Source organism: Enhydra lutris, unplaced genomic scaffold (genome assembly GCF_002288905.1).
Source record: "Enhydra lutris kenyoni isolate GAN:26980312 unplaced genomic scaffold, ASM228890v2 scaffoldscaffold23, whole genome shotgun sequence".
In the NCBI taxonomy this organism is placed as follows: Eukaryota; Metazoa; Chordata; class Mammalia; order Carnivora; family Mustelidae; genus Enhydra; species Enhydra lutris.
Window position 1 is genome coordinate 19,277,714 of NW_019154107.1, and position 25,984 is coordinate 19,303,697.

A 25,984-nucleotide genomic window follows, 5' to 3' on the forward strand; every position below is an offset into this window, starting at 1 on the left:
CCACATAGGAAATTAAATTTTTAGTAGCCCCATTAAAAATGTAAACAGAAACAAGTGAAAGGAATCTTAATAGTATATATTTTATAACCCAGTATACCCCAAGTATTATTTCCACATGCAACCAATTTAAAACTCGAGCTATTTTAGTTTTTTTCATATTAAAGTGTTTGAAAGCTAGTGTATATTTTATATTAACACCCCATCTCAATTCCCACTAGCCACATGGCAAGGGCTCCATATCTGTGCTGAACAGTATAAATCTGGAGGCTGCTAATTCAAGATGCGGGCCCTGGACCAGGGGCTGGGGCAGCATGGCAACCTCAGGCTCCATCCCAGATGCACTGAATCAGAATCTGCATGTTAACAAGATCCCTGTGTGATTTATATGCACATTAAAGTTTGAGATGCACTATTCCATAAGTCTTCAAATGAGGATTTCCATCATCACCTAATAAAAAGTCTAGAGAACTGAGAAGCCATCTGCGGTGAACTCTCGGGAATTGAGCCTAGAAACTTAGCAGACTCCATCTCTTCTTTTTTTTCCTTCCTTCCTTCCTTCCTTCCTTTCTTTCTTTAAATCCCATTATACTGTTAATTAGGCTTCCTGAGAAGGAGCAATTTGAAAGAAATTAAATTCAAATAAATCAATTAATTTCGGTTGATTGGCCAAGGGAGAGATTGAAAATACCAAAATAACACAAAAGTTTTGGATTAGGAGTCGATTTAATTTTCTTTTCTTTTCCAAAGATTTTATTTATTTATTTGAGAGAGAGAATGAGAGTCAGCAGGAGGAGGGCCAGAGGGAGAAGCAGGCTCCCCACTGAGCAGGGAGCCTGGCACAAGGCTCAATCCCAGGACTCCAAGATCATGACCTGAGCCAAAGGCAGACCCGTAACTGACTGAGAGCCACCCTGGTGCCCCAGAAGTGGATTTAATTTTCAAGGCTAAGCTTCAGTGCCTTGATATATTTGATTTCTCTTTAGTCTGTTACCTGATTTTTATGATTTCCTTTCCACTCCTTACCTAATTAATCTTCTGTAATCCAACTGCAATTTCATTTTTTCTTCGATACAGTTTGAGTTGAAGAGTAAGTTTTAGCTCACTGGCCATGTTCTCTCCACCCGCCACATTCACCTAAGGAAGGGACTTCAAAGCCTCTTGTGTGTGCTCGTACCAGCGCCAGCGCGTTGCGCATTACGTCCAGGCTAATTCCCGCTGGTGATGACTTGAGCCCATTTCTTCTGGCTTTGAACTTCCTGGAGAAAAACAAGTCATTTACCATTCTGGAAATGATATCGCTTCATGTTAGGCTCAGCACTCCCATATCCCATTTCCCTTTAATCATTCTCAGGGATGGTGTCTGGCTATCCTCCAAGCACCCCCAGAATCTTTGAATTTTGGAGGTGTCCCAAGTTAAAAACAGAATATTTTAGAGGGACTCAATGTACTAGGAAAAGCATTGCGAAAGATGGGAAGATAATACTTTAAAATGAGTGACTGGGTCAGTTCATCGATGGGGGTGTCTTTGTGGAGCAGTTATTCCGTCCTCTTTGTACACTACATTCCTTCTGTCTTTGTAAATCCTGTACCGTAACCGTATGGTGTAGGATTTATCACCTTGGGGACTTTATATCTCCTCATATATCATTCACGTTCTGTGTCTTCATAAGATTAAACATAAGGTGCAGAGCAAACTCATTAAACCCCTGTATCCACTGAACTACCAGAAATAAACCACCTCAAAAATGAATAGAGAACCAACTGGGGCCCATTCTGCATGCCAACCCGCACTCCCCCTCAAGGGTATTGGTCTTCCTTTGATGAGAGGTCCTGAAAACAGCATAAGTGTGATTATAAATCTGGTGGGTACAGGTTAAAGACCATCAAGTTGGCAACACTTGAACTCCCTCAAAATTCTTAAAAAAGGTGACTTAGAAAAATCATTTTCACTTGTTGGAGGGAAACGTTTTTTGAGAGTAGATTTATGAACAGCGCGGATGGTTTGGGGCAGCAGACTGGTTCCGTGAATAAAAACCTGCGGGAGATAATGCAAATGTGGAACTTCATCAGCTCTACCTGATCTCCCCCTATAATTGCTTCCTATCGACTAGTTCTTCATCCCACCTCTACAGGTGACAGACAGCCCTCGTTATCATGTAGGCAGTATGGAAATAGTTCTTGCCTCGAGGTTAATAACTTTGGGTTCTAATCATAGCTCCAACGCTAACCACTAAATGACCTTGGGAAAACCACTCTGTGCCTTTCGTGGCTTTGTTTCTTCATCTGTGAAACGAGTATGTGGAGACGGAGCGGTGAAAGTCAGTCTTTTGATCACTGCAGATCCCCTTCGTCCTGTGGACCCTTGCCCCTCCTGATGGACACGCCCCGAAAGATCTGCAGATGCCCCGCATTTAGAAATAACCAGTGTAGTGTCTCGTTTTTCTCACTAAATGCACCAAAGTATAGCAGGCAGATCCATCTGACCTCTTCATAGCCTTAATGATTCTGAAATACAGGATGAGAGCCATTTACCAAATCATTAAACAAATGCCGCAGCTAAAATAAACTCTGGGTTGCGTTATGTTACATCATTACCGTGGTAACACTGTGCATTTCCTTTCCGCTGTGTGAAACACAGGTGTGGCTAGTTTTTAAAATCATTTCACAAGGGCTCCTGGGTATGTGACTTTGACTAGAGAACAAGGGCTTCTCCAGGGTGGGTGTCATTGGTCACTAAGGGTTGTCGTGCACCATACGATGTGGGTCTCACTGAAATGACGGACCCAGATCGGACCTATGCGGTGATGCTCCAGTCTGTTCAAACTACGCGTACCGAGTAGAGCTGTCATGAGGCTTTGCTAGATTGCGAGATTTCGCAGGCTTAGCTTCTCAAACCATACTTCTTAAGTAATAATTTCTTTTCCCAGAGTTTGGTAAACATGTGTATCGTTGCTGACTTAGGTTTCTTATCAGTGCACAATAATCAGTGTTCCGGTGACAAAATGACACAGTTCCTATCAAAAGCAAAGAAACCCAACATTCCTTCCTTTTAGATTAAGCAGCCTTATTACGGATTTCAGTAGGTCAGGTTAGAAGACAAGGGGTTTAGAAGTCTTTCAAGGTCCTTTCCATATACCATTGTGTGATTCAGGCTGCAGGAAAGGTCCTTTGTCTCTGGCCAGAACCATAGGATCGATAGCTTTTAAGCTGCCTTGGGCTAATGGCCTGGCACAGCCATCGGACCCTATCATCCCTTCTTGCTTCCACACCTCGTCTCCGCTGCGGTGTCAGCCTGTGCTGGGATGAGAAATGAGATGTTATAAAGCCAGCAGGTGTTTGTGGAGCCCTTGCCATGTCAAACACCAGGCTGTAGGCGAGGGGAGCAAAGGTGAACAAAATAGAGTTCCCGCCCGTGGGTAATTTGCACTATTCTAGGGGAATAGAAACATAATTGTAATATGATATTGTGTAAGTGCTCAGGTTTGTATAGGGAATGATGGGAACTCAGAAAAGGGCTTCCTGGTACCCCTCCAGGTTTAGGAAAGGCTTCCTGGAGGCAGTGATGCCTGAGGTGAGTTGGCCAGGGCAAGAAAGTTGGGAAGATTATTCCAAGAAAAGTCAGTCAGAGGCTTGGAACTACATAGTAAAGGAAGGGGAACTGTGGGGAGGGTTAGTTTTACTGAAGCGAAGAGCTTCAAGTAGGTAATGGAGGAGATGTTGGCAGTGAACAGAACACGACCTGAGTCACAGAGGGCTCTTCGTACCTCAACTGGAGACTAGCTTCACCTGGCTTCTGAGTGGATGCTAAGAGGCACAGATGACACGTCAGAGTTGGTCCATCCTGAGGCAGGGGAGCTGACCTTTGGTGTCCCCGTGTTAGCCAGTCTTTGGCTGAAATCTCCTGGGGAACTGGGCTTACAGCATAGCCCCTCCTTTGGCTGAGTGCAAATCTCCCAAGAAGAGGGCAGCTGAGAGCTTTATTAGCAGCCAACTTGTAGCATCTGGGAAATGGGGCACCTGCAGGTAAGGTAGAGGCAATCCAGCAGAGCACCAAGGGCTCCCAGTTCACCTGGCGAAATCCTCCTCATCTTTGATAGGCCAGATGGTGTCACTCCCCCTAGTGGGCCTTTCCTACCTCTAGGGGTGGGTTAGGAGCCTTCTTGTGTGTTCCATGACAGCTCTACTTCCCCTCAGATAACTTAGTGCCTCCAGTTAGATCGTAAGCACTATGAAGGGAAGGGTTTTTTTTTTAAACCTTAGCACCTACTACTGTACCTGGTATACAGTAGGTGCTCAGTTACTATCTAAACAATGACCACATCCTTTGAGCCTTTTATTAGCCTCTTTGCCATCTTTCTGACAACATGATCATCTCATAGTTACCCCATTGTGCTTGTTTAGGTCTCTCTTGACACCAGTGTGGGACATTTTCTCTAATACTAACCACATCATTAAAAATAAAAACCAACGAATCTACAACAAAATCCCTCCCACTGGTTCCCTATTGCCCACAGAATACGGTCCATGCTGCCTAAGTGGACTTGTAAAACCATCCATAACGTGAACCCAATCCACACTTCCATCTCCCTGTCCTGTTGCTTAGAACACTGCTCTACTGGTCTTCATGTGGATTGTGTGCCGTGGCTCCAAATCTTTGCCCTTGTTGATCCTGATGCCTAGAATGCTCTAACTCATTTTGGTCCTAGAGTTTTCCTATGCATCCTGCAAAGTCCTAAAGAAAGCCCTGCTTCTATCCCAGGCCTCTCCCAACTCTCTCCCTCAGGGAACTTCCACTTTTTTGATCCCTGTAGGGGTATTGACAACATCATTCAATTTAGGCTCCAACAGCATCATGAACTATATGTCCTGTGATGTATCGTTCACATGCACAAATTCTTCTCTCCCTTTCTAGACAGTACCTTCCTGAAGGTCAGGAATCTTGTTTAGCATTTATTTCATAGAACCCAAGGCCAGGACTGGTTACATAATTTGGGGGGGCCCGGTGCAAAGTGAAAATGCAGCCTTCTTTAAAAAACCAATTATTAATTTCAAGATGGTAACAGCAGAGTATTAAACCCAGCTTGAGGTCTTCTGGAGACCCTTGGAGACTATACAGGTCACATGCCCATGAAACAAGTCCTGCTTAGGGCTATGTATGCAGTAATCAATGATCACTTAAAAATGAATGGATACAGTGAATGAATAAATGTGTAATTAACTAAGTTCAATTCTTTTAAAATCTTCTTTTAGCTTGTGGAAGACACTTTGTTTCTAGAACTGAGGAAGGACAATAGGCTATAGGTGACCATTGTCAGTAGTTGACTGGAAAGCCTTGGCGGAGGAGAGCTTCTGGTTATGTGTTAATCATAGGAAGTGTTAGAGAATAAATTCTAAAAGAGAACACAATCATGACTCATACAAACATAAAGTAAGCATAGGTCAACAATTTTATTTAGCTCATTAATTAATGAAGGAACCGGAAATGTGTTACAGCTGGTTTCAAAGGAAAATTCCAGGAGCAGACATATTTATGGGCCATTAGGAGTGCCGACCGTGGATTTGCTTACTAGATGCAAAACCAGCTGCTACCACAAAGGCTGAGGGAAGTCAAAACCACCTCTCCCAGAGAGAATGCGATTTTCTAGGAATAGGAATTATTTACATTACTATCAGTTGTCTACAAGGTAATTTCTGTCTCCACAGAGTTGTAAAATAGCCTGGTTTGGAAAGACAGTGAGAGGCCAAGATAACTCTGATGGATGAGTTTACGCCTGCTAAATTCCAGTCTTTCCCACTTTATGTAGGAGAGAGGTAGAGGCCGTGTGGGAGAGGGAGAGATCTGGTGTTACTAATCTCCTCTCTGAATATGAGCATCTGGAACTTGGGGGAACTCATTTTCATGAATAGCTGTTGCTCCTCTTGTTTCTGTTCCCGACTGTGTAATTGAGATTGCCTCTGCTGAGGGGTTTGGAAGGCAGACGTCTTCCTTTGGAACAATCAAGTAGGGAAGGACTCGCTCTATGGCTGGAGTAGAAGTCTTGGCCAGGTCGTTTGGGATCATTGTTTTTTCTGGAAGGACTCCCAGTTTTGTCTGAAGAAAATGTGTATAGTTATAAGCACGTTAACATTAGAAATGCCGAACCTCTGAGGGGGCATGGGCAGACTGTATAAACTCTTAGCCATTTCAAATAGCCAGATATGCAGAATGCTTAGCAGAGTATCCATCATTAAATCTTTTTTTTAAAGATTTTTATTTATTTATTTGACAGAGAGAGAGCTCACAAGTAGACAGAGATGCAGGCAGAGAGAGAGGAGAGGAAGCAGGCTCCCTGCTGAGCAGAGAGCCCAATGCGGGGCTCGATCCCAGGACCCTGAGATCATGACCTGAGCTGAAGGCAGAGGCTTTGACCCACTGAGCCACCCAGGCGCTCCTCCATCATTAAATCTTAACCCATTTGTCAATTATGGGTTGTATCACTCTTTGTACTTGTTGCTCTGTCTCTGGGGGCCAATACCATGATACAATTCAAACAACTAAATCTCACGGGTAAAGTAAGACTAGAAGATTCTAGAGCGCTGTTACTGAAAACGTGGTTCCCAGAAGGGCGCTTGTTAGAAAAACAGAATCTCAGGCCCCACCTCCGACCCACCAGATTAGAACGGGTGTTTGACACTGGTGATGTGTGAGCCTTTTACAGCGTGTTGGAGAAGTTCTCCGTAGCATAAGTCTCCAAAGTCACCTCTGCTATCTCCAATGTTTTCACAGGAATTGCCTATCTGTTTGCCAAAGCTTATCTGGTTTCCAAAAAACCACAGTACCTGGACACGTGTATCCGGTGTGGGGAACTTACGTGGCAGAAGGGCCTGCTGAAGAAGGGGCCGGGGATTTGCCACGGTGTGGCTGGAAGTGCTTATGTCTTCTTGCTGCTCTACCGTCTCACCGGAAACTCCAAATACATCTACCGGGCGCAAAGGTTAGCTGATCGTCGCGTGGATTGTTCTTTGTTTTTTTCCTAAACGTGAATCGAATTCATGTTCTGAATAGGTGATAGAGTCCCATGGTTTGGAAAGTGAAAAATGCGTCAACTGTGCACTCTAGCAATGTGCTTCTCTTTCGAGGTGACAGTGTTACCACTTTCTTAGTTCTCCTCTCAGAGATCCAGTGTGTATGTATATACAAGTGAATAGGCGGGCTGTATATCTGAAGTTTTGTCCCTCTTTTTTTTATACAAGTGGTAGCACCTTGCTATCTGAGCAGTCACCCTAAATCAGCACACGAGCAACTCTTCACTGTTATTGTTGTGTAATATTACATCGTACGAATGACCCAGAGTTTAGTTACCAAGTCCTTGTAGAAGGATATGTGCATTATTTCCAATATTTTATGTTACGAATCATGCTGTCATGAATAACCTTGTATATATATCATTTTGCCCATGTATGGGTCCATCTGAAAGATAAAGCCCTAGAAATGGAATTGCTGGGCCAAAGGGTATGTATATTTGAGATTGTTTTTTATTGTAGTAAGAATATTTCACATGACATCTGTCCTCTTAACATTTTCTTTAAATATGTATTTATGTATTTGAGAGAGAGAGAGAGCACGAGCAGGAGGGGCAGAGGGAGAGGGATAGAATCTTAAGCAGACTCTGCACTGAATGCGGAGCCCAGTGCAGGGCTTGAACCCACAACTCCGAGATCATGACCTGAGCCAAAACCAAGAGTCGAATGCTTAACTGACTGTGCCCCCCAGGCGCCCCCCCTCTTAACATACTTTTAAGTGTTAGCTGTAGGCAGTGTTGTACAGTAGATCTCTAGAACTCATTCACCTTGCACAGCTGAAACTTTATACCCATTGAGCAACAACTTTCTGTTTTCCCCCTCTGTCTCCAGTGTCTGGCTACCACCATTCTATTCTTGACTTCTACGAATTCGGCTAGTGTAGATACCTCATATAAGTGTTACCATGCAGTATTTGTCTTTTCTGTAACCTGCTTATTTCACTTAGCATAATGTCCTCATTTAGAACAGATTCTGACACAAAACTGCAATGTAAGTGTCCACTGTTATTATTACTAAAAATTAGAGTTCTATCACTTGAGACATTTCTCAATGCATAAATGCATGTCCATATATCTATGCATATATAACCATGTATATATATAAATATTAATAAGATCCTACTATTATGTATATATAATAGTACTATACATGCCATTTACAGCTAATGATTTTAAATTAACAATTTCCAAGGGACATCCTTCATTTCAGTTTCTATAGATCTAGCTCATTGTTTAAATGACTGTAGAGTTATTCATTATAGATGTACCATGATTAATTTCACCAGTCTTTAAGTAATGAACACTTGGTACCCGTGTGATCTTTACAGATAACAAACAAAATTGTCCCAGATATCTAGTACATACATTTCTGTGTTATTGTGCAAGCATTTCTTGTCACAGAAATTTTAGAATTGAAGTCATTAGACCCATTGGTATTCCTGGCCTGTTTTTATCTTTTGCCCATTTTTTTAAAGATTTTATTTATTTATTTGTCAGAGAGAGAGAGAGAGAGAGAGAGAGAGAGAGAGAGAGCACAGGCAGACAGAGTGGTAGAGGGAGAAGCAGGCTCCCTGCGGAGCAAGGAGCCAGACGCAGGACTCCATCCCAGGACCCTGGGATCATGACCTGAGCCGAAGGCAGCCGCTTAACCAACTGAGCCACCCAGGCGTCCCATCTTTTGCCTATTTTTATCCTATTGTGATGCTTAGCTTGAGGATTGTAACTCTCTGTTACGATATATGCTGTGAACATTTTCCTATGTTGCCATTTCTCTTTCAACTTAGCTTGTGGTCTTTTGCCAGACCAAAATTTTGAGTATTTTTCTTGTTAAACTTTCAAGATTTCTGGATTTTGTGTTATACTTAAAAAGACCATTCCCACTCCAAGATTACAAAAACATCAATTTACTTGACTTTTAGTACCTTTGTGATTTTAACTTTTCACAAAAATAAAATTTATACCTCCTTCACCCATTTGTCCCACCCACTTAAAAGTTACCTTAATTTTCAAATCTTTGATTAATCTAGAACTTACTTTTTCTAATGGGGTTATCTGGGTATCTGTCTTTGTGTTTTTTAATGAAAAAACAAAACGTTCCAATAATATCTATTGACAAATTACCCCAATGATTTGAAATGTCAAATTTATCATAAGCAATTTATATAAATGTTTGTTTCTGGACTTGCCATATTTTATTATTCATTTTCTCTCATTCATTCTTCCCATTGTATTTTATTTTATTATTATTGTTTTTAAATATTTTATTTATTTACTTGACAGGCAGATCACAAGTAGGCAGAGAAGCAGTCAGAGAGAGAGGGGGAAGCAGGGTCCCCACTGAGCAGAGAGCCCAATGCGAGACTCGATCCCAGGACCCTGAGATCATGACCTGAGCCGAAGGCAGAGGCTTTAACCCACTGAGCCACCCAGGCACCCCGTTCCCATTGTATTTTAGAATCAGTTTTCAGATTTTAAAAAATTCTGTGGCCATCTGATTGGAATTTCAATAAATTTATATGTTACTTTAGGGAGAATTAACATCTTTAGAATATTGTTTTCCTATCCAGGAATGTGGTATGTTTTCCCTTTATTTAAGTTTTTAGAAATGTCATTTGGTTAGGTTTTCATCTTATGAAGAAGCTCTTGCATGTTTCTTGTTAATTTTATTCCTAGGTATTTTATGTTTCCAGGTTTGTGAGCACAATCTTTATTGCAGTTTAGCAAGCTAAGATGCACTTCTTTCCTAGAAATCTGCATTGTTATAAATGTCTTAGTTTTGATAGATGTCATAATATATCTGGCCATCTTTCTGAACTCCATTACTGTTTATATTAGATTTTCATTAGAGTCCATTGGGTTTTCTAAATAGATGGACATATTTGCAAATAATTACAATTTTGTTACTTGCTTCTTCCTTTGTATTCTCCCCCACCTCCCCCATTGCATGGGTTGGAATCTCCATAAAAATGTTCATTAATGGAGGCAATAGTAACGATGATTTTATTAAGAATGCTTCCATGTTTCACCATGACCTTTGACATTTGCTTCTTAGGATGTATATCATGTCAGATTATGACACTCCTCTGTTTAGGAAAATCCAGTGGCTTCCCATATGACTCAGAGTAAAAGCCGAAGTCTGTCCTCTGAACAAAAGGCGCTACAGGATCTTGCCTCCCATTGCTTCTGTGATGTCATCGTCTACTTTTTTCCACCTAGTTCTTTCTACCACAGTGGCTTCCTGTTGGTTCTTTTAAGGTGCCAAGTGCAACCTACCTCACAGTCTTTGAAGTTTTGGTTCCCCCACCTGTAATGCTCCCTTTCCTACGCACCTGAATTCATTCAGACCTTCACTCTAAAGTCATTTTCTCACAAAGGTTTTCCCAAGCCAACTTAGCTAATATTCAATGTGTATATATATATATATGTGTGTGTGTGTGTGTGTGTGTGTGTGTGTGTGTGCGCACACACATATACACACACACACACGTATGCATATATTTTTTCTAGGTGAAATATATATATATTTTATATACGTATAAATAAATATATATATATATGAAATACCCTTTATGACATTTGCCAGTAGGAACTGAAGGAAAAATACTAACATATGTCAGGCCTCCATTTGGAACTTCATTGTTCAGGAATTCCTTTAACATATTTTCATTCATGGCTCCCTAATCCGTTTGGTTGCAGCCTGACCCTTTATTTCCCAAATGTAGAAAAAGAAAGTCCTTTTGAATTCTGTCTAGACTAATGCAGTATCACCTTTGGGACTGGTTTCCTCAGAGATTGTCAGGCCCTAGAAAGCCTAGTAAAAAAGGACCAAAACAACCCCTCTATTTTTCTGGCAGACCCATCCTAGCTTACAGAGTTTTAGTTATGAGGTTCTGGGGCCCAGGGCCCTTCAGACAGGTTCCATTTCTCACTTCCAGGTAGAGCCCGAAAATGTGCAGTTCATATCTGAATATTTGCGGGACATCGCATTTAATTGCTTTAGTGTACTGAAATTTCCATTTTATTGTAATTCAAAGTTAAATATTCTATGGCCCAAACTGGGGAAACTTCCCAAATTTTGGCAGTTCCTAAAACACTAATGTCAGACAATATGTGCCTTCCTGTAATAAACATTACTTGGTCACCGGTTGAAATTTATAGTTGCAGAAAAATAGTTGATAATAGTTTCAGTTTCTTCCATCATATTTAATTATTTAGGGTTTCTGCCTCTTCTTGAATTAATTTTTGTAGTGAATATATTTCTATAAAAGCTTTTAGTTCATATGGATTTTCAAATGTTTGATGTAAAACCTTAACAGTATAGTTTCATGGTATTTTAAATTTCCCATGCCTGTGATTGTGTACCTTTTTGCATTCCTAATGGTTTTCCTTTTTGGTCAGACACCAGCATTTTGTCTATGTCACTCATCCTTTCAAGGAACTGGCTTTTGGTTTTGTTTATTGATTCTTTTTGTGCTTCATTTGCTTCTTAATTCATAGAAACTTTCTGCCTTTATTTTTTCTAGTGTTTCTTTCCTTTTGTATTTTCTACTGTTAAAAAAATGCTTCATTAGAATACCTTACATCTTTCTGATAATAACAATAATGAAATTCTCAGATGAATGAATTTTCCAGAGTTCAATTCTTATCTAATCAATAGGTTTTGATATGTAATGTTCTCAGTGTCTATAGTTCTTTTTGGTTCTAGAATTACCATTCTGACTTCTATTTTGACAGCATTTTTTAGAAAAATGAATTTGCTAGCTTGAATTTTGCATCACTGGGTAGATTTGGGGAACAATCATTTTCATCTTGTTTATCTTTTTTTAATTCAAATTCCGTTAGTCATTTTCACTTGAATGGGATAACACACTATACCCGTCAGAACACAATGAAACTGCTATTCCCATATATTGCTGGTCTATTTACGCTTATAAAATGCTATATATCATTTAGAAATTATTTTGAAAAGTGCAAAAAATGTTTATCATACTTTCAAGTAAAATGTAGGATACTAAATATTATACAGACTATAATTTCAATAATGTGCTAAATAAATCAAAGCTTAGGGGGGAAAAAGGGTCAGGAGGAGAAAGAGCAAAATTAACTATGGGTTTCTTTTCAGGTACGGTGGAATGGTTGTCTCTGTTTTACAAACATTCCACTATGTTTATGTGAAAAACGATATTTACCATATATCAGATGCTTGCCATATGCTCAGAGCCTAATATATGGTATCTTTAATCTTTACAGGTCATCTTACACAACTCTGCAACCTCACCATTTTAAAGTCAGATTAAGAAATTTGCCAAAGGTCATATAACATGAAATTATCAGAGTTGGGGATCTCAGCTCCAAAGCCCTTCCTCTTTCTGCTCTACCAGGGCTTCGTAATCTGGGGCTTGTGAATTTACTTGAGAAGAGCATTATATTTCAAACTGAAAAGGAGCATTACCTTCAATTCTGGATGTGGGTAATAAACCACAGGAGAATTAGCACTAGCCGTGACTCTCACTGGTAGAAGTCACAGCTATTCTCATGCCGTATCGCTCTTGTTGCAGATATTATGAAATATATTTGACTCTCGTAACTACTAAAAATGTCAGCAGTTATTAGACTCACTGCTAGATCTTGTGCTTTAATGTGTTAATGAAGAATCCATATATTATTATTTCACAAATTTGGTTTTACAACTTTTGCTAACTGTGCCTCGATAGAACTAATTTCCTTGGGAATCCTGTGTGTTTTATTTTCTGTATTTGAAGACTTTTTTTCTGGGAGGAGTACAGACTGAAATGATCCATGGCACCGGAAAGCTTATGGCTCCTCGAAGCTATACTTTGAAGTTTCATGGCATAATGACAAATTTCGAATTAACTCTCAAGAGACATCATCACTCTACTGTTGAAAATTTTAAACTCCATTTAAAAAGTGTTGCATATTCAGGAAAACAGTTGATAGAAAAATTGTACCAAACAGAATTGCAATATGTTTCCTGCTGACTTATTTTAAGCTGCTGTTGATAAATCCAAGAGCCCTAAAAAGATCAAATAAGTAATTACTCTTCATGGGACCCCCCCACACACATACACTCACACACACACACACACACACACACACACACACACACTAACACAGTAGCAATAATCTAAATTTATGGCAGTATCAGCTCTCAGGCCTTACCCATCTGTGAGTTCCTCTGAATTGGGTGATTGCATTATTAACAGAAACCAACAAAGCAGGTCCGAAAAGACAGAACACAGGTCACAACACTTTCAAAGCTCTAAAGTACTATAAATGTTACCCATTGTAAAGAATTTGAATACGATTTGTGGCAAATACAGGTAGAAGAAAAAGAATCTTTCATTGAGAATCTGGAGGCTAGTGATTTGTTTTTAAGGCAGATGTCCTAAAAATAATCTATCTTGTAGCTGAGTTTGCTATTTGATGTCATGATTATAAAATGTTGCTCACCTTTTCCCATTCATCTTATTCCTTTGTTTGCCCAAAGCACAGATTGTATAAAATCTTGCCCATTTATTTTCACAGTCTCTGCTCTCTGTCACATATAAATGAAACCTAGCTCAGAAATGATATGACTGCAGAAACACAGCATATTTACTCTTTTAAAGGAACAGTCATACATCAGTTTGCTTCTATTCCAAGTAAATAAAAATATGGTTATTTATCTGTCTCTTTTACTTTTAATTATCGAATGGCAGAAGGAATGAAATCCACAGAAAATACCAAACTGCTTTGCTTTGCAAACTCTGACAGTAGTTGAATTTGCTTGTCAACACAATTTGTTGTGAAACACACACAATTATATAACAGATCTTCTTCTCTCTCTTTTTTTAAACAGAGAAAAAGTCTTTCTTAAAATATTAAGCAACTCAAGGCCAATAATCTGGAAACCCTCGTGTTAAAACTGTTCATATGTTCTTCTTCTTCTCATAGGTTTGCTGAGTTTTTATTTACGGAGGAATTCAAGGCCGGCTCTCGTGTCCTTGAAAGTATATACAGCTTGTATGAGGGATTCTCCGGGACAGTGTGCTTTCTGATCGATCTGCTGCAGCCCAATCAGGCTGAGTTCCCTCTCTTCAGCGTCTTTGTCTAGAAGGCTCCATCTCCCACTGTGGCCCTGCAGAAGGTCCCTGAGATTTCCCGAGCCTACCCGAGGCAGTTTCCACATAAGCCACATTCAATGGTATCACAACCATGAGCCTTAACATTGCCGCCAGAAGGAAGGAAGGGAGGGAGAAGGCAGGTGAAGGCAACATGATACCAGACGGAAGGAAGAACAGTTTGAGAACCTGCAGAATTAAGACCCCACAGCTCTTCTAAACACCGTAGAGACTTAAAGTTTCAGGGAATAGTTGTGAAACCAGAGATCAAAGGAAAAAAGGAAAGAGAAATCATCCATTTTTCAGTTATGGCATAGAAAACAAAGCTGAAATGTGGACTATGTCAATAAGATGCCAGTACTTTTGCAATTGGAAAGAGAATTTGGCCATTTGTGGGTGCCCTCCACCCCTAAATTCAGAAATAAACACAATAAAAAACCAAAGTAATTGCCCAGCTGAAAATTGCTAGGAAAGATAAAATGTCAGATTGCTGAAGGACAAAAAAAGGAAACTCTTGGTTGTCCTAGGCCTTTACTTATTCAAATTCATGTTTTTACTGAATGGAGAAATTTGCAGATGAATCTCTATCTTTAATCATTTCTCTGGGCCCTTTAAAGGAAACATATCATAACCTTCTTTTATTTTTGAAGATTTTGTTTTTAAGTAATCGCTATGCCCAGTGTGGGGCTCAAACTCACAAAATTCAGTGTAAGTCCTGAAATTCGAAGGTTCTTTTGGGCCTAACATCTCTTTTCCTCGTTCCTTTTTCTTTCCTAAAGCTTAATTAGAATAGTAAAATTCATAGACTAGCAAATACTGTAGCAAGTGTTGCAGTCAAGTATTTTTCTCAATTTGAAATGTGAGCTGTGTCTTCTCTATTGTTAATTCGTATTAAAATGCTTATGTAACCCCTATGAAGCTATTAGCTGAACTGTAAAATACACTTGTGGTAAAAATCGCTCATCTCAAAGATCAGGGTGGCCACTACAAAGTTATGTCGTTTCTGCCTTTCATGGAATACTAGGGCTCCTGGGACAGGCAGACCCTGGCTGAGAATGAGACCTAGTGATGGTGAAAAGAACATTGCTAAAGTTCATGCTGTTAGATTAAGAGATGAGTGAACTCGTTGGCTGATCGCCTTAGTCCTCAAGACACGGGCTCCACTAGAAACTGTCTACAATCCCCACTGAGCCAAGCTGTCATATTAAATTCTACCCTGCTATAGACATGTAGAAATTGTAAAACTACTTCAGGTAAATAGGGGTTTGCAGAATACGGTAGGAACACCTGTCAGGTCAACATGAGCTTACCCAGTTCCTAGAATTTGGTTACGGCGATTTCATATATCGGAGTAAAGAGGGACTTGTGTGCCGTACAAGATTTAAGAATTATTGAAATAGTCATCAAATATTTGCATATATGTGATAGATGTAAAAAATATATATGTGTATTCTACATCTATCTCCATGTAAACCCAAACACTTATTAAGTTCAGTAATTCCTAACTTCTTGCTTTATAGATAAACTGGGAGGAGTTGGGAATACTCTGTTGCCTAAAATATGTGTGTGTGTATTGACATGTATGTGTGTGCCATGTGCTGTGTGTGTGTGTGTGTGTGTGTGTGCGTGCACTTGTGCACACTTATTTTCCTGGGAAGAGGTTCTCTAGCATTTAAGATTCTCAAAGAATCTGTTGGCGCTCATCAGAACAAGCGAGGACAAAATGGTTTTGAAAAACATGCACCTTTTTTATTTATTGTTTCATTTTCATATCCTCAGATATAAATAGATGAAATTGGCTTCACTTGTTCATTTTGAAAATACTCAGGCTGGAGCAACACCACATAAATAACAGCTTCAGATGACTCTCAAAGCTGGGTTCTAGAAATTCTTTCATGAATAGTCGAGGCCCTCTCAGAAAGCCTTAAGGCAAAATGCCTTCTATGGAGTAGTCTCCTTTGAAATGATAGTGGTACCTGTTTTTCAGCATCTGGTTTCAATGCATTCCCTTTAAAGGCTGAAAGTAATAACCATCCAATATACTGGGCTTTGTGCAATACATGTTTTTTTCATCATCCGCCAACCCTTCAAGATGATTTAGGTAGTTGATCCAAAGTCTCACAGCTGGGACGGGGCAGAATGAAAATTCAAATCCGGGGTTTCCCTTCATGAATATGTTTATTCAGTCTTCTAGACTAGAATTTGGGGATACAGCAGTGAACCAAAGTCCCTCCTGGAAGGTACCTTCGGTTTCTGTTTGCTGATCCTTTCACCATTCATTTTGACACCTGAAATCTAAAGCCCTAAGAAGGGATAATGTAGTTTGACATATGAGTTTCATTTCTAGGAACTTCAGGACAACTGGACACATTCATGCTCGCCCACCCTCTTAAGGTCTAGCAGGGTAACCATGACATTGTGCTGACCCTTCCGAAAAGGCAACCCTTTTGTGTGTCAAATCCAAGCAAAGGCCATGTTTGAGTGTGTCTTTATGAGTTGACACCTGGGTAAATGAGAAACAAGGGTAAGCTTGTTTAGCACTTAAACATGCTGAAAGTTTTCATTTTCCTGAAAGAGTTGAATTGTAGCTTTTGGGAGACCCTCTTCTATCTTGTATTCCCAAGAAGAGGGAAAAGACCCTTAAGTGTTGCAGTAGAAAGCATGGCATGTCACTTCTTATTTCCTTAACCAACTTGTTCCCTTCTAACCAGTTACATCCTTTTCGGAATACGTGCTTAGGCAGGTTGCCTCGTGAAGGCTGCAGGGACATTTTCACCACCACTAGTGTAATTTTAATATTAGTTACTATATGTGGCATGAGTAGTTATAAACCCCAAAGGTAACAGTGGAAATACGTGAGGATAGACTGAAAGCATCTCTCCACAGTGGGGAGACTGGAATATACTTTAAGAATGGGAAGTTTTGGAGAATATTACAACTCTGTGAATTTGTTTCATTAACACAGTTATTCCACACATACTCCCAAATATCATATATTTTGCCCAATCGCATTTTGGCCATCAGTTTTTACTTTTTTGCTCCATTTGTAACCTAATAACTGAGGTTCAACAAGCAGGTTTTTCAGCATAGATACCCCCTGTGATTCTTCAGGCAACTGACGACACTATTAGGATAATAGTATTTACTTTCTGGTCATTTGAGAAACAGTCATTTTGTTGGGCTATGTTAAATAGCAACTCTTTCATGGCACTATATAATTAACTTCCTTTGACGCACTTAGATTTTAATCAAGGTAGTATTCAAATTGTTTCAATTCCTGTAGAGAACAAATGTCAATAATTTCAGTGCAACTGATGCAAGCTTGTGATTTATAACCATGCTGAGGAACACATGAATAAAGGGAAAAAAAACGTTAGTATTGCAAAGAGCCTTCTCCACCTCACAGGGTTGTCCTGAGGATTGCCAATGATAAAAATGGTTATAAAAGAGTTTTGTAATATGCAGGTCCTTTATGTATTTTAAAGGGAACCTAGGTTTTTTTTTAAGTTTTTATTTATTTATTTGACAGAGAGAGAAATCACAAGTAGGCAGAGAGTGGAGGGAAGCAGGCTCCCTGCTGAGCAGAGAGCCCAATGCGGGCCTCCATCCCAGGACCCTGGGATCATGACCCGAGCTGAAGGCAGAGGCTTTAACCCACTGAGCCACCCAGGCACCTGGGAACCTAGATTTTAAGTACCTATGATGTGTGTAAAAAACTGTGCTTGATTTTGACCTCAAATAAGCATTTTAGCCAAATGGAATCTCCATATGTGGATAGGATCACTTGATGGGTAAAAATGAATATATTTTATTCTTTTTTTTTTTTTTAGAGATTTTATCTATTTATTTATTTGACACAGAGAGAGAGATCACAAGCAGGCAGATAAGAGAAAGGGGGGAAGTAGGCTCTCTGCTGAGCAGAGAGATCATGACCTGAGCCAAAGGCAGAAGCTTAACTCACTCAGCCACACAGGCGCCCCTGAATATATTTTACGCTAGAACCAATCCTGACCATAGTATTTGTGCCTCCTGACTCACTGGGGCTTAGTAAATAGGAAGAGGCTGGTTTAGCTCAAGCTCCATTTTTTTTTTAAAGATTTTATTTATTTATTTGACAGACAGAGATCACAAGTAGGCAGAGAGGCAGGCAGAGAGAGAGAAGGAAGCAGGCTCCCTGCTGAGCAGAGATCCCGATGCAGGGCTCTATCCCAGGACCCTGGGATCATGACCCGAGCCGACGGCAGAGGCTTTAACCCACTGAGCCACCCAGGCGCCCCTCAAGCTCCTTTTAATGCAAATATTTATTTTTCTGGAAACAAAGGATTACAGTGCCAGTAATATGAGAAAAGGAGCTGGCAGGCGAGCTCTGCAGAGCAAAAATGAACTGGAAAATACAGTATTTTGGGTTGAGTTTGTAATTCAGGCCTCAGTGTAATTCAGGCCTCAGAACTGTGTGACATATAGCAATAGAAGCATACTCTCAATTACATATGAGGCCTTCTTTGGGGGATCTGGGTTGTTTATTTAACACTGTCCCAAATTAATAGCTAAATGAACAGCCTCAGATTTGCCAAGGCCACGTTAACTTGGCATAAACTTGGCCAGGAAAGCAAATGGAAAGGCAGCCACAGGTAGGTGGGGAAACTGGCTGGTGTTCCAAATGTGGGTTTTATTGCTTCCTGGGACCTCTAATTCCCACCCCTCCACCCCCATCACCAGCCTCCCCTGCCATTCAGCAACTTCATGTCCTCCCTTTGGTCTTTAAATAGTACATTCTGATGTTTATTTTTTCCTGTGTGTGCTTAATCATGTGACCTCCTTTTGCCTGGGAGGGCAGGATTTCTCCTTATCTCTTCCATCCAGGTCGGTTTGTAGCTAAAAGCTCCAGGCTCCATGAGGCTGGACTCCGCTCTGGACAGAAGGGCTGACCTCAAGGTCAGCCGCAGCAGGAGTTGGGCCCATTGTGCAGTGGGGTTGCAGGTCCAGGACAGCTCACCCTGAGCACAGCTGTGCAGGAGGATAGAATGGCGGCTGCATTTGTCCTGCTTCTCCTCCATAAAGAAACCTCCTCATTGTATTTGTAATGTTGTGGGAAAATGCCAGAGTTGATGCTACATTAAGTATCTGGGCCTCCTGCATTACCATAAATCTACTGGGCGGTGGGGGCGGGGCGCCCTCTCTCCCTCTTTCTTTAATTGGAAGTGCTAATGAATTGAGGCCTGATGGATGATGCCTCTAGGGGTAAAAAAACGTTTTAAAAAATTCCCTTCAAATATTGAACCTTGTCATTTCCACCTAGACTCTTCCACAAATGGCAAAGTCCCTGACCTGATCTGCAGAAATGCCTGCATCTTTGTTTGCCTCAGGTACCTGTTACTTCCACCTCTGAACTGAATCTGAAAAATCATTGAAAAGAAAAACCAAATCATATTTTTGTTCTTTGGAGCAGTTTATTGGTGAGTCATACCGTGAAAGGAGCAGGCTAGCTTTCCTTTTCTTGCCTTTCTCCTCCCGGTGCAGTATCGAGGAAGAAGGGAGAAAAGATACAGGAGGTGAGGTTTGACTGTGGAGGACCATGAAAACAGTTTGCAAGCCCTTCCTGTTTGTTTGCTCTTTGGTTTTTCTTAGTCCTGCCCCACCCCGTACGAAATTGCATGTGTGTGTGTGTGTGTGTGTGTGTGTGTGTGTGTGACAGAGAGAGAGAGAGAGAGAGAGAGAGATCGAGAGACTGACTTAGGGAGAGTCAGTATCACATATGATATAAAACCCAGCAGCTCTTAGATATATCTGAATGGTGAATTGGTATATGCTGATTAATGAATGGGTCTTCACTGTGTGTTAACTGCCCTCTAATAAATTAGTGCATAATTAATGAGGGCCCTAGTTACACTTCTAGTTGTCTATCTTCAGCATTCATTTTCATTAAAACTTCTGCCAGGTTAGAGCCATTAGTAGCCAACTGTAGAAGACAACAGATGTGAGTTTCACAAAGAGCCGAAAGCACGAGTCACATACAATTTAAAATTTTTCTAGTAGCCACATTTAAAAAGGAAAAACAAAAAGATGAAATCAATTTGAATAATGTATCTGATATAGCTCAATGTTTCCTGAATATTCTCATCTCAACATGTTATCAGTACACAATTATTAATGAGCTATTTTACCTTTTTTTTTTTTTTGGTTGTGAATCTTCAAAATCTGGTGTGTATTTTATACTTACTGCACGTTGCAAATCAGACCAGCCACATTTCAAGGGCTCACGAGCCACATGTGGGCTGGCTACTGTGTTGAACAGCAGAGGGCTTGCATTCACTGCTGCTTCACAGTCCTGATGAGGTTTTCCCGCAGCTGATGTATGTTTTTGTTGTTACCAGAGGAAATGGAGACAAACCACTGCATGTTATTTGAGTCCTGCGGTGTTTCCCCAAATTCTGAACGCTAAAACCAAGAGCTGCCCTGGGGAAAAATAGATTCTGTGATTAAATAAGTTAGGCAAGTTCTGATCTTTTGCCCCCTTTTGGAGATTTTTATGGTGTATTAACATATCACAGACTGAGAAAGCCCTCTTGGATAAAGAAACCTGTTTGAAGTTGTTGACTAACATGGTTAGTCTGACATGCTATGTTTATGGTATACTTCCAAAATTTGTCTTTTCTACAGTGGAGTTTTTTTTTTTAAAGATTTTATTTATTTATTTGACAGAGAGAGAGATCACAAGTAGACAAAGAGGCAGGCAGAGAGAGAGAGGGAGGGAAGCAGGCTCCCTGCTGAGCAGAGAGCCCGATGTGGGGCTCGATCTCAGGACCCTGGGATCACGACCCGAGCCGAAGGCAGTGGCCCAACCCACTGAGCCACCCAGGCGCCCCTCTACAGTGGAGTTTTAATACTCCTCCCTACACCCCGGCCCATTAAAGATATCAGAATGATGGTTCTGTCCCAGAATATTAATCCCTATTAATTATCTTGTCCTCAGAGACCTGAGATCATTCTTTACTACACTTTTGGGGACAAGAATTCTGAAAATCCTGCAAGTGTCTCTACATGAGAAAAGCTTTTGTGTCTTCCCCTCCTTCTCCACTTTTCTTGGAGCCTATCTCTACTTATTCTTTGTATTCAGAATCACTTGAGAACCAAGATACATTTCCTTGTTCTAGAACCCCGTAGTAAACTGAAACCAGCAGATGGCTTTAATGTCTTGCACATGGATGTAGATCTTCAGAAAGGACCCAAATACACACCTTCCTCTCATGCTTTCAGAAATTATGAGCACTCTAGAAAGATGAGGAGAGAAACATCTGAATGTGTATAATACAGCCTTTTTTTAAGTAGAGTAATACCGTCCTGCTGTTGCTTTCTATCTTGTGTGTGGTGTTGATTTACATGCTTTAATGTGTACTGTTTTTGCAAAGTGTGTAAACTTAACAGCTGTCAATCTTCAGCAAATGATCTTTTGCCTTTGTTTTAGTGGGACCTCTGATGCCGCCCCCATAAGTTTTGCTTTGTTATCTGTGCTTAAATGGCAATTACCAGTTATCAACTTCTGTCGCTGAATTTGGTCCAAGTTGACTGCAGTAACCCTTAATAATGTGTATGTATTCAAATAAGATTGATCTTAATGATCAGTTTTGTCTCTGTTTTTTAGGACTTTAGTGTTTCAGTATTAGAAATGTCTTCTGACAAATAACAGCAGAATCCCTTTGCTCTTGAAAATGCAAAGTATACCATCGGTTTTATATAGACTCTCCAGGAGTAGGAGTGGAACATTTGAAATGCAAGAGTTTGGTTTTAGAATCTGTCTGATCATGAAGGGCAGCCCCTTCTCTAAAAAAGAAACAGCTTTCCCAACTTTGAACATCCAGGGGAGCTCTACTTGGAAAGGCAGGCTGAGTTTTAATCTCATGGATTTAATGGCGCTAAATTAACAAACATTTTTAAAATGGATTTTGTAGAATCCAATTATTAAGGAAACACTTTGCAAAGCCATATAATGGGGAATAGTCAAGCACCACATGTTAGTTTTGGAATGTGTATTTACCAAGTGAATAGGATTTACTTCGCCAAAAGGAGTTTTTGCACAATTCACAATACTTACAGAAATATGATTGTATCAATGGAGAAAAAATCTCACCCTCCTAATGATACATTTCACATTCTCTAGTAAACTAGTGCAATTCTTTATTATTTTAGGGGATACAAAAGAACAATCTGTCAATAGAATATAACTGCTTATTCTAATTGTATCTAGGAATGAATACATACTATTATTTAAAGTAGTCTTAAATTTTGAAGAACTGATCAATAAATTAATATTATTAATAAAATTGTACTCTTTGCAATACACTTGCCTCAGCACAAACGCAGATTTAACATAAAATTATAAAAAAATACACCAAATAATAGAGATTAGTTGTTATTACTTTAAACTTCTAATTTCCATTAACATTAAGTCCAACACCAGTTATCTCTTGCGTATAACTAAAATTTTGAAAGTCTTGCACACAAAATGAGAGGCTTCTTCAAAAATGTCTTTTTGCCAAAAACAGGTTCTACGACCTCTTGCTAATTATATTTCTTTAGGGGTACTTTGAGGCGCGTTCAAAGACGTATTGTTAGCAGTTAGGTCTAAATTTAGAGCAGAACATTCTGCCAGATATTTTACTATATCACAAAATGTTGTAGTACTGTATTTTATAATGAAACCAAATTCTCAAGTATTCTGGTATGTTACATATTATTATACCAAAAAACCACTTTCTATAAGCCTATTATTATGTACATAATATTTTAAAAAATGGGTATTTCAGTCCTAGAAAGAAAGTATAATGTAATACATGACATTAAATTGATCTTTAGTCAAAGTTCGCTTAGGTATTACAGGGAAAGAGCAATCATAGACTTGAATGTATACATTATTCTCAAGGACAAAATGGTAAATGATAATACATAAAGACACAGTCATTGGGGCAAGTTAGCTGGTGTGCACACTGAGAAGGATCAACTTGCAAATACTCATCAGATTTTAGCTTTTGCTATTGGTTGTTCCTGGAGGGGGAAGTGCTACAGTCAGTTGATCTTGCCTCCCCTTCGTGTGGGGGGAGTTTCTCACCGCCTTAGCGTGGTATAATGAAATCTCTTTAGAAGCAAGATTGAATCAGAAGCTTAGAGACGCACCTTACTGTTTTAAAAACTGCTGTTACAATGTTCTAAGCACTGTGATCTTTCCAAATGTGTTTTCTGTATTTTGTACTGTAGAAAATAAATTCACCATAAACTGGGCTCTATAGTGTTTAAAGCAATGTTATTTATTGGCTTATAATTCCCCATATTTATGTACAGTCTACTTAATCATATGGAACCTGTGATAATCCTTTGCCTTAAATTAAAATCCAATGCTAAATATTGAGTGCGCTCTAATTAATCATTCTAAGCTACAAATTAATTTGTCCTTTAAAGCTTAATACGGTGTCAAATAAATATTACCCAAATACTCTGTGGAGTGTCGCTGCCTATTCTGTGTTTGTGACAGTGTGTGTATCTTGATCCAGGACATGGTGGCCTGCTGGGTTCTATAAATAGATATTAGTAATCCTTTCAGAGAATGGGCCTGCTACCTCTCAGCTGTCGGCTGTATCCTCCCCTCAACCCTTGTAAATAGATTTTCCCATGCCACACAAGATTGAAGAAAAACAGCCCTTCGTGTTCTCTCCCTCTACAATTTTTGTCTTGATTTCTTCTGAATCTTCATATTCTATTTGTGTCGACATCATTTTCCTAAATAGAAAAATGACAGATATGCCTTATGATTGATGGACTGCCCTAATTTCAGCAGGGAAAGGGACCTTGTAATTATTAAGGTCTAATCCCTTATGGAACAGGTTAGGACCAGAGTTTTAGGGAGATTTAGTGACTTGCTCAAACTCTGAGGGACAGGGGGGTGGGCTGAGCCCATCCTGATGTTCACAAGGTTGTCACAAACTCAGTGAGTGAAAAGGAGTTAGTCCTGGGGCTGGCACACACTAGCAAGCAGAGGTATGCCTTGGGCTAGAAAATCGTTTCCTTATTAGGTCCTGGACTTCCCTCTGCGAGTTAGTCACAGTTACAGAGGAATAGATTGTGTAGGCAGTTTTTCTGGGAGAGCAGGCGTTGGCTCCTAAGGATTGTCCCTGATGCTCTACAACCACAGCAAACAGCGTTTTAGACCACTATATCTGGAAGACTGAAGGGCATGCTTATGGGACCCACTGAAACGGTAAATCCTGGCTACAGGACTTTACACTTGTACTTTGAAAAGCATCTGTGTGGTCTGGGTATTTTTAAATGACCGGAAACGCTGGTTCTTTGAGGAATTAGGCGTTCCCTAGGCCCACAAAATAGAGACTGGGATGAAAAGGCGTCCAGACCCGGATTCTGGGCCCCATTGGTCGCAGTTTTTCAAAAGGATGTGAACGGGAGCGCGGCCCAAGGGCTCTAGGACCCAGAGGCTGAGCGCGGGGCCAGAAGGGCCCGCCGCAGCCGTTGGGGTTGCGGCGCGAGCAGTCGCAGGACGCAGGTTCGCGGCCCGCCTGAGGACTGTCGCCGCAGAGACGCAGCGGGCAGTGTGGCGCGCGGGCGGCGCACGGTGCGCGTGGGCGTGTCTCGGCGGGGCCGCGCTCCCCGCCCCACCCCAGCCCGGCCGGTCGCCCCCAGGCCCCACTCCAGCGCCCCGGCCTCTGGGCCGGCCCGGTGCCCTCGGCGGGCAGCGCAGGGCGCGGGAGCAGTCGGGGCCGGGCATGCCGGGAGCCCCCCCCCAAGGGCAGCCGCCGCAGCTACCCCGTCTGCCGCCGGTGCGCGCCGCTGACGCGCGGAGATGAAATTCCCGGGCTCCGTGCTGGCGTCCGTGTTCCTGTTCGTGGCCGAGACGACGGCGGCGCTGTACCTGAGCAGCACCTACCGCTCGGGCGGGGACGGCATGTGGCAGGCGCTGACGCTGCTTTTCTCGCTGCTGCCCTGCGCGCTCGTGCAGCTCACGCTCCTTTTCGTGCACCGCGACTTCAGCCGCGACCGGCCGCTCGTGCTGCTGCTGCACCTGCTGCAACTCGGGCCGCTCTTCAGGTGCGTGCGGGCCCCCGGGTCCCCTCCCCGCTGCCCTGGCCGAGAGGGGCGGCCTTCCGGGAGGGGCGGGTGGCTGGACTGGGTGCCGGGCCCAGGCCGGCCCAGCCCTGCTCCTCGGGCCCCACCGTTCCAGTCACGCGAATGCGACAGAATCCGGGGAGAGTGGGAATAAAGCTGGGGCGGACCGCCTTCTTCTGAGGTTCTCGCGTATGAAATTGCCAATATTCAACTGAACTTGACCAACAGAAACGGTAGTTGCATATAGTTCGACCTCGTAAAATACAAGACTTCTCTGGGGTCGGGTGGGCTCTGGCAGGATTGGCTTGTGTCGTGACAAACCCTTGAGAAGTGTGTGGGCTAAATCGCCTTTAGAGCAAAAGCGTGTGCAGATTCTTTAATTTATCAAACACGTGGAGTTCCCTGTGTGCCAGGCACTGTTCTGAGCGCTCTACAAATACTAATTTATTTAATTATTACGCAGAGCTCTAGAAATCCACGCATCATTCTCTTCGTGTGGAAACAGGGTTGTGGAAATGCCTTCCGGCCCTGCCTAACTTAACAAACACAGTCGTTGAAGCTGGAACACAGTGTGCCTTGAAGACACAAACTTGCCTGCGTTAAGAAAAAAACCATTAGTGGCATTTTTGGAAATTAATTTCTATTAACACAAAGCAAGTAGAATGCATGGTAGTGAAGTAGAGTAGCTTAAGG

The 25,984-nt window shown here is 41.2% G+C and overlaps 2 protein-coding genes across 2 annotated transcripts in view; both read left to right on the plus strand.

The window, feature by feature from the left end:
- Positions 1-14,175, plus strand: part of LOC111150564 (LanC like 3) — a 101,593-nt gene extending 87,418 nt beyond the window's left edge. The window contains exons 4-5 of the mRNA XM_022508050.1: positions 6,767-6,974; positions 14,016-14,175. Of these exons, the coding sequence (XP_022363758.1) occupies positions 6,767-6,974; positions 14,016-14,175 (368 nt within the window). The remainder of the gene's footprint in view (positions 1-6,766; positions 6,975-14,015) is intronic.
- A 10,853-nt stretch (positions 14,176-25,028) lies between these two features.
- Positions 25,029-25,984, plus strand: part of LOC111150552 (X-linked Kx blood group) — a 42,508-nt gene continuing 41,552 nt past the window's right edge. Inside the window, exon 1 of the mRNA XM_022508042.1 lies at positions 25,029-25,273. Coding sequence (XP_022363750.1) covers positions 25,029-25,273 — 245 coding nt within the window. The remainder of the gene's footprint in view (positions 25,274-25,984) is intronic.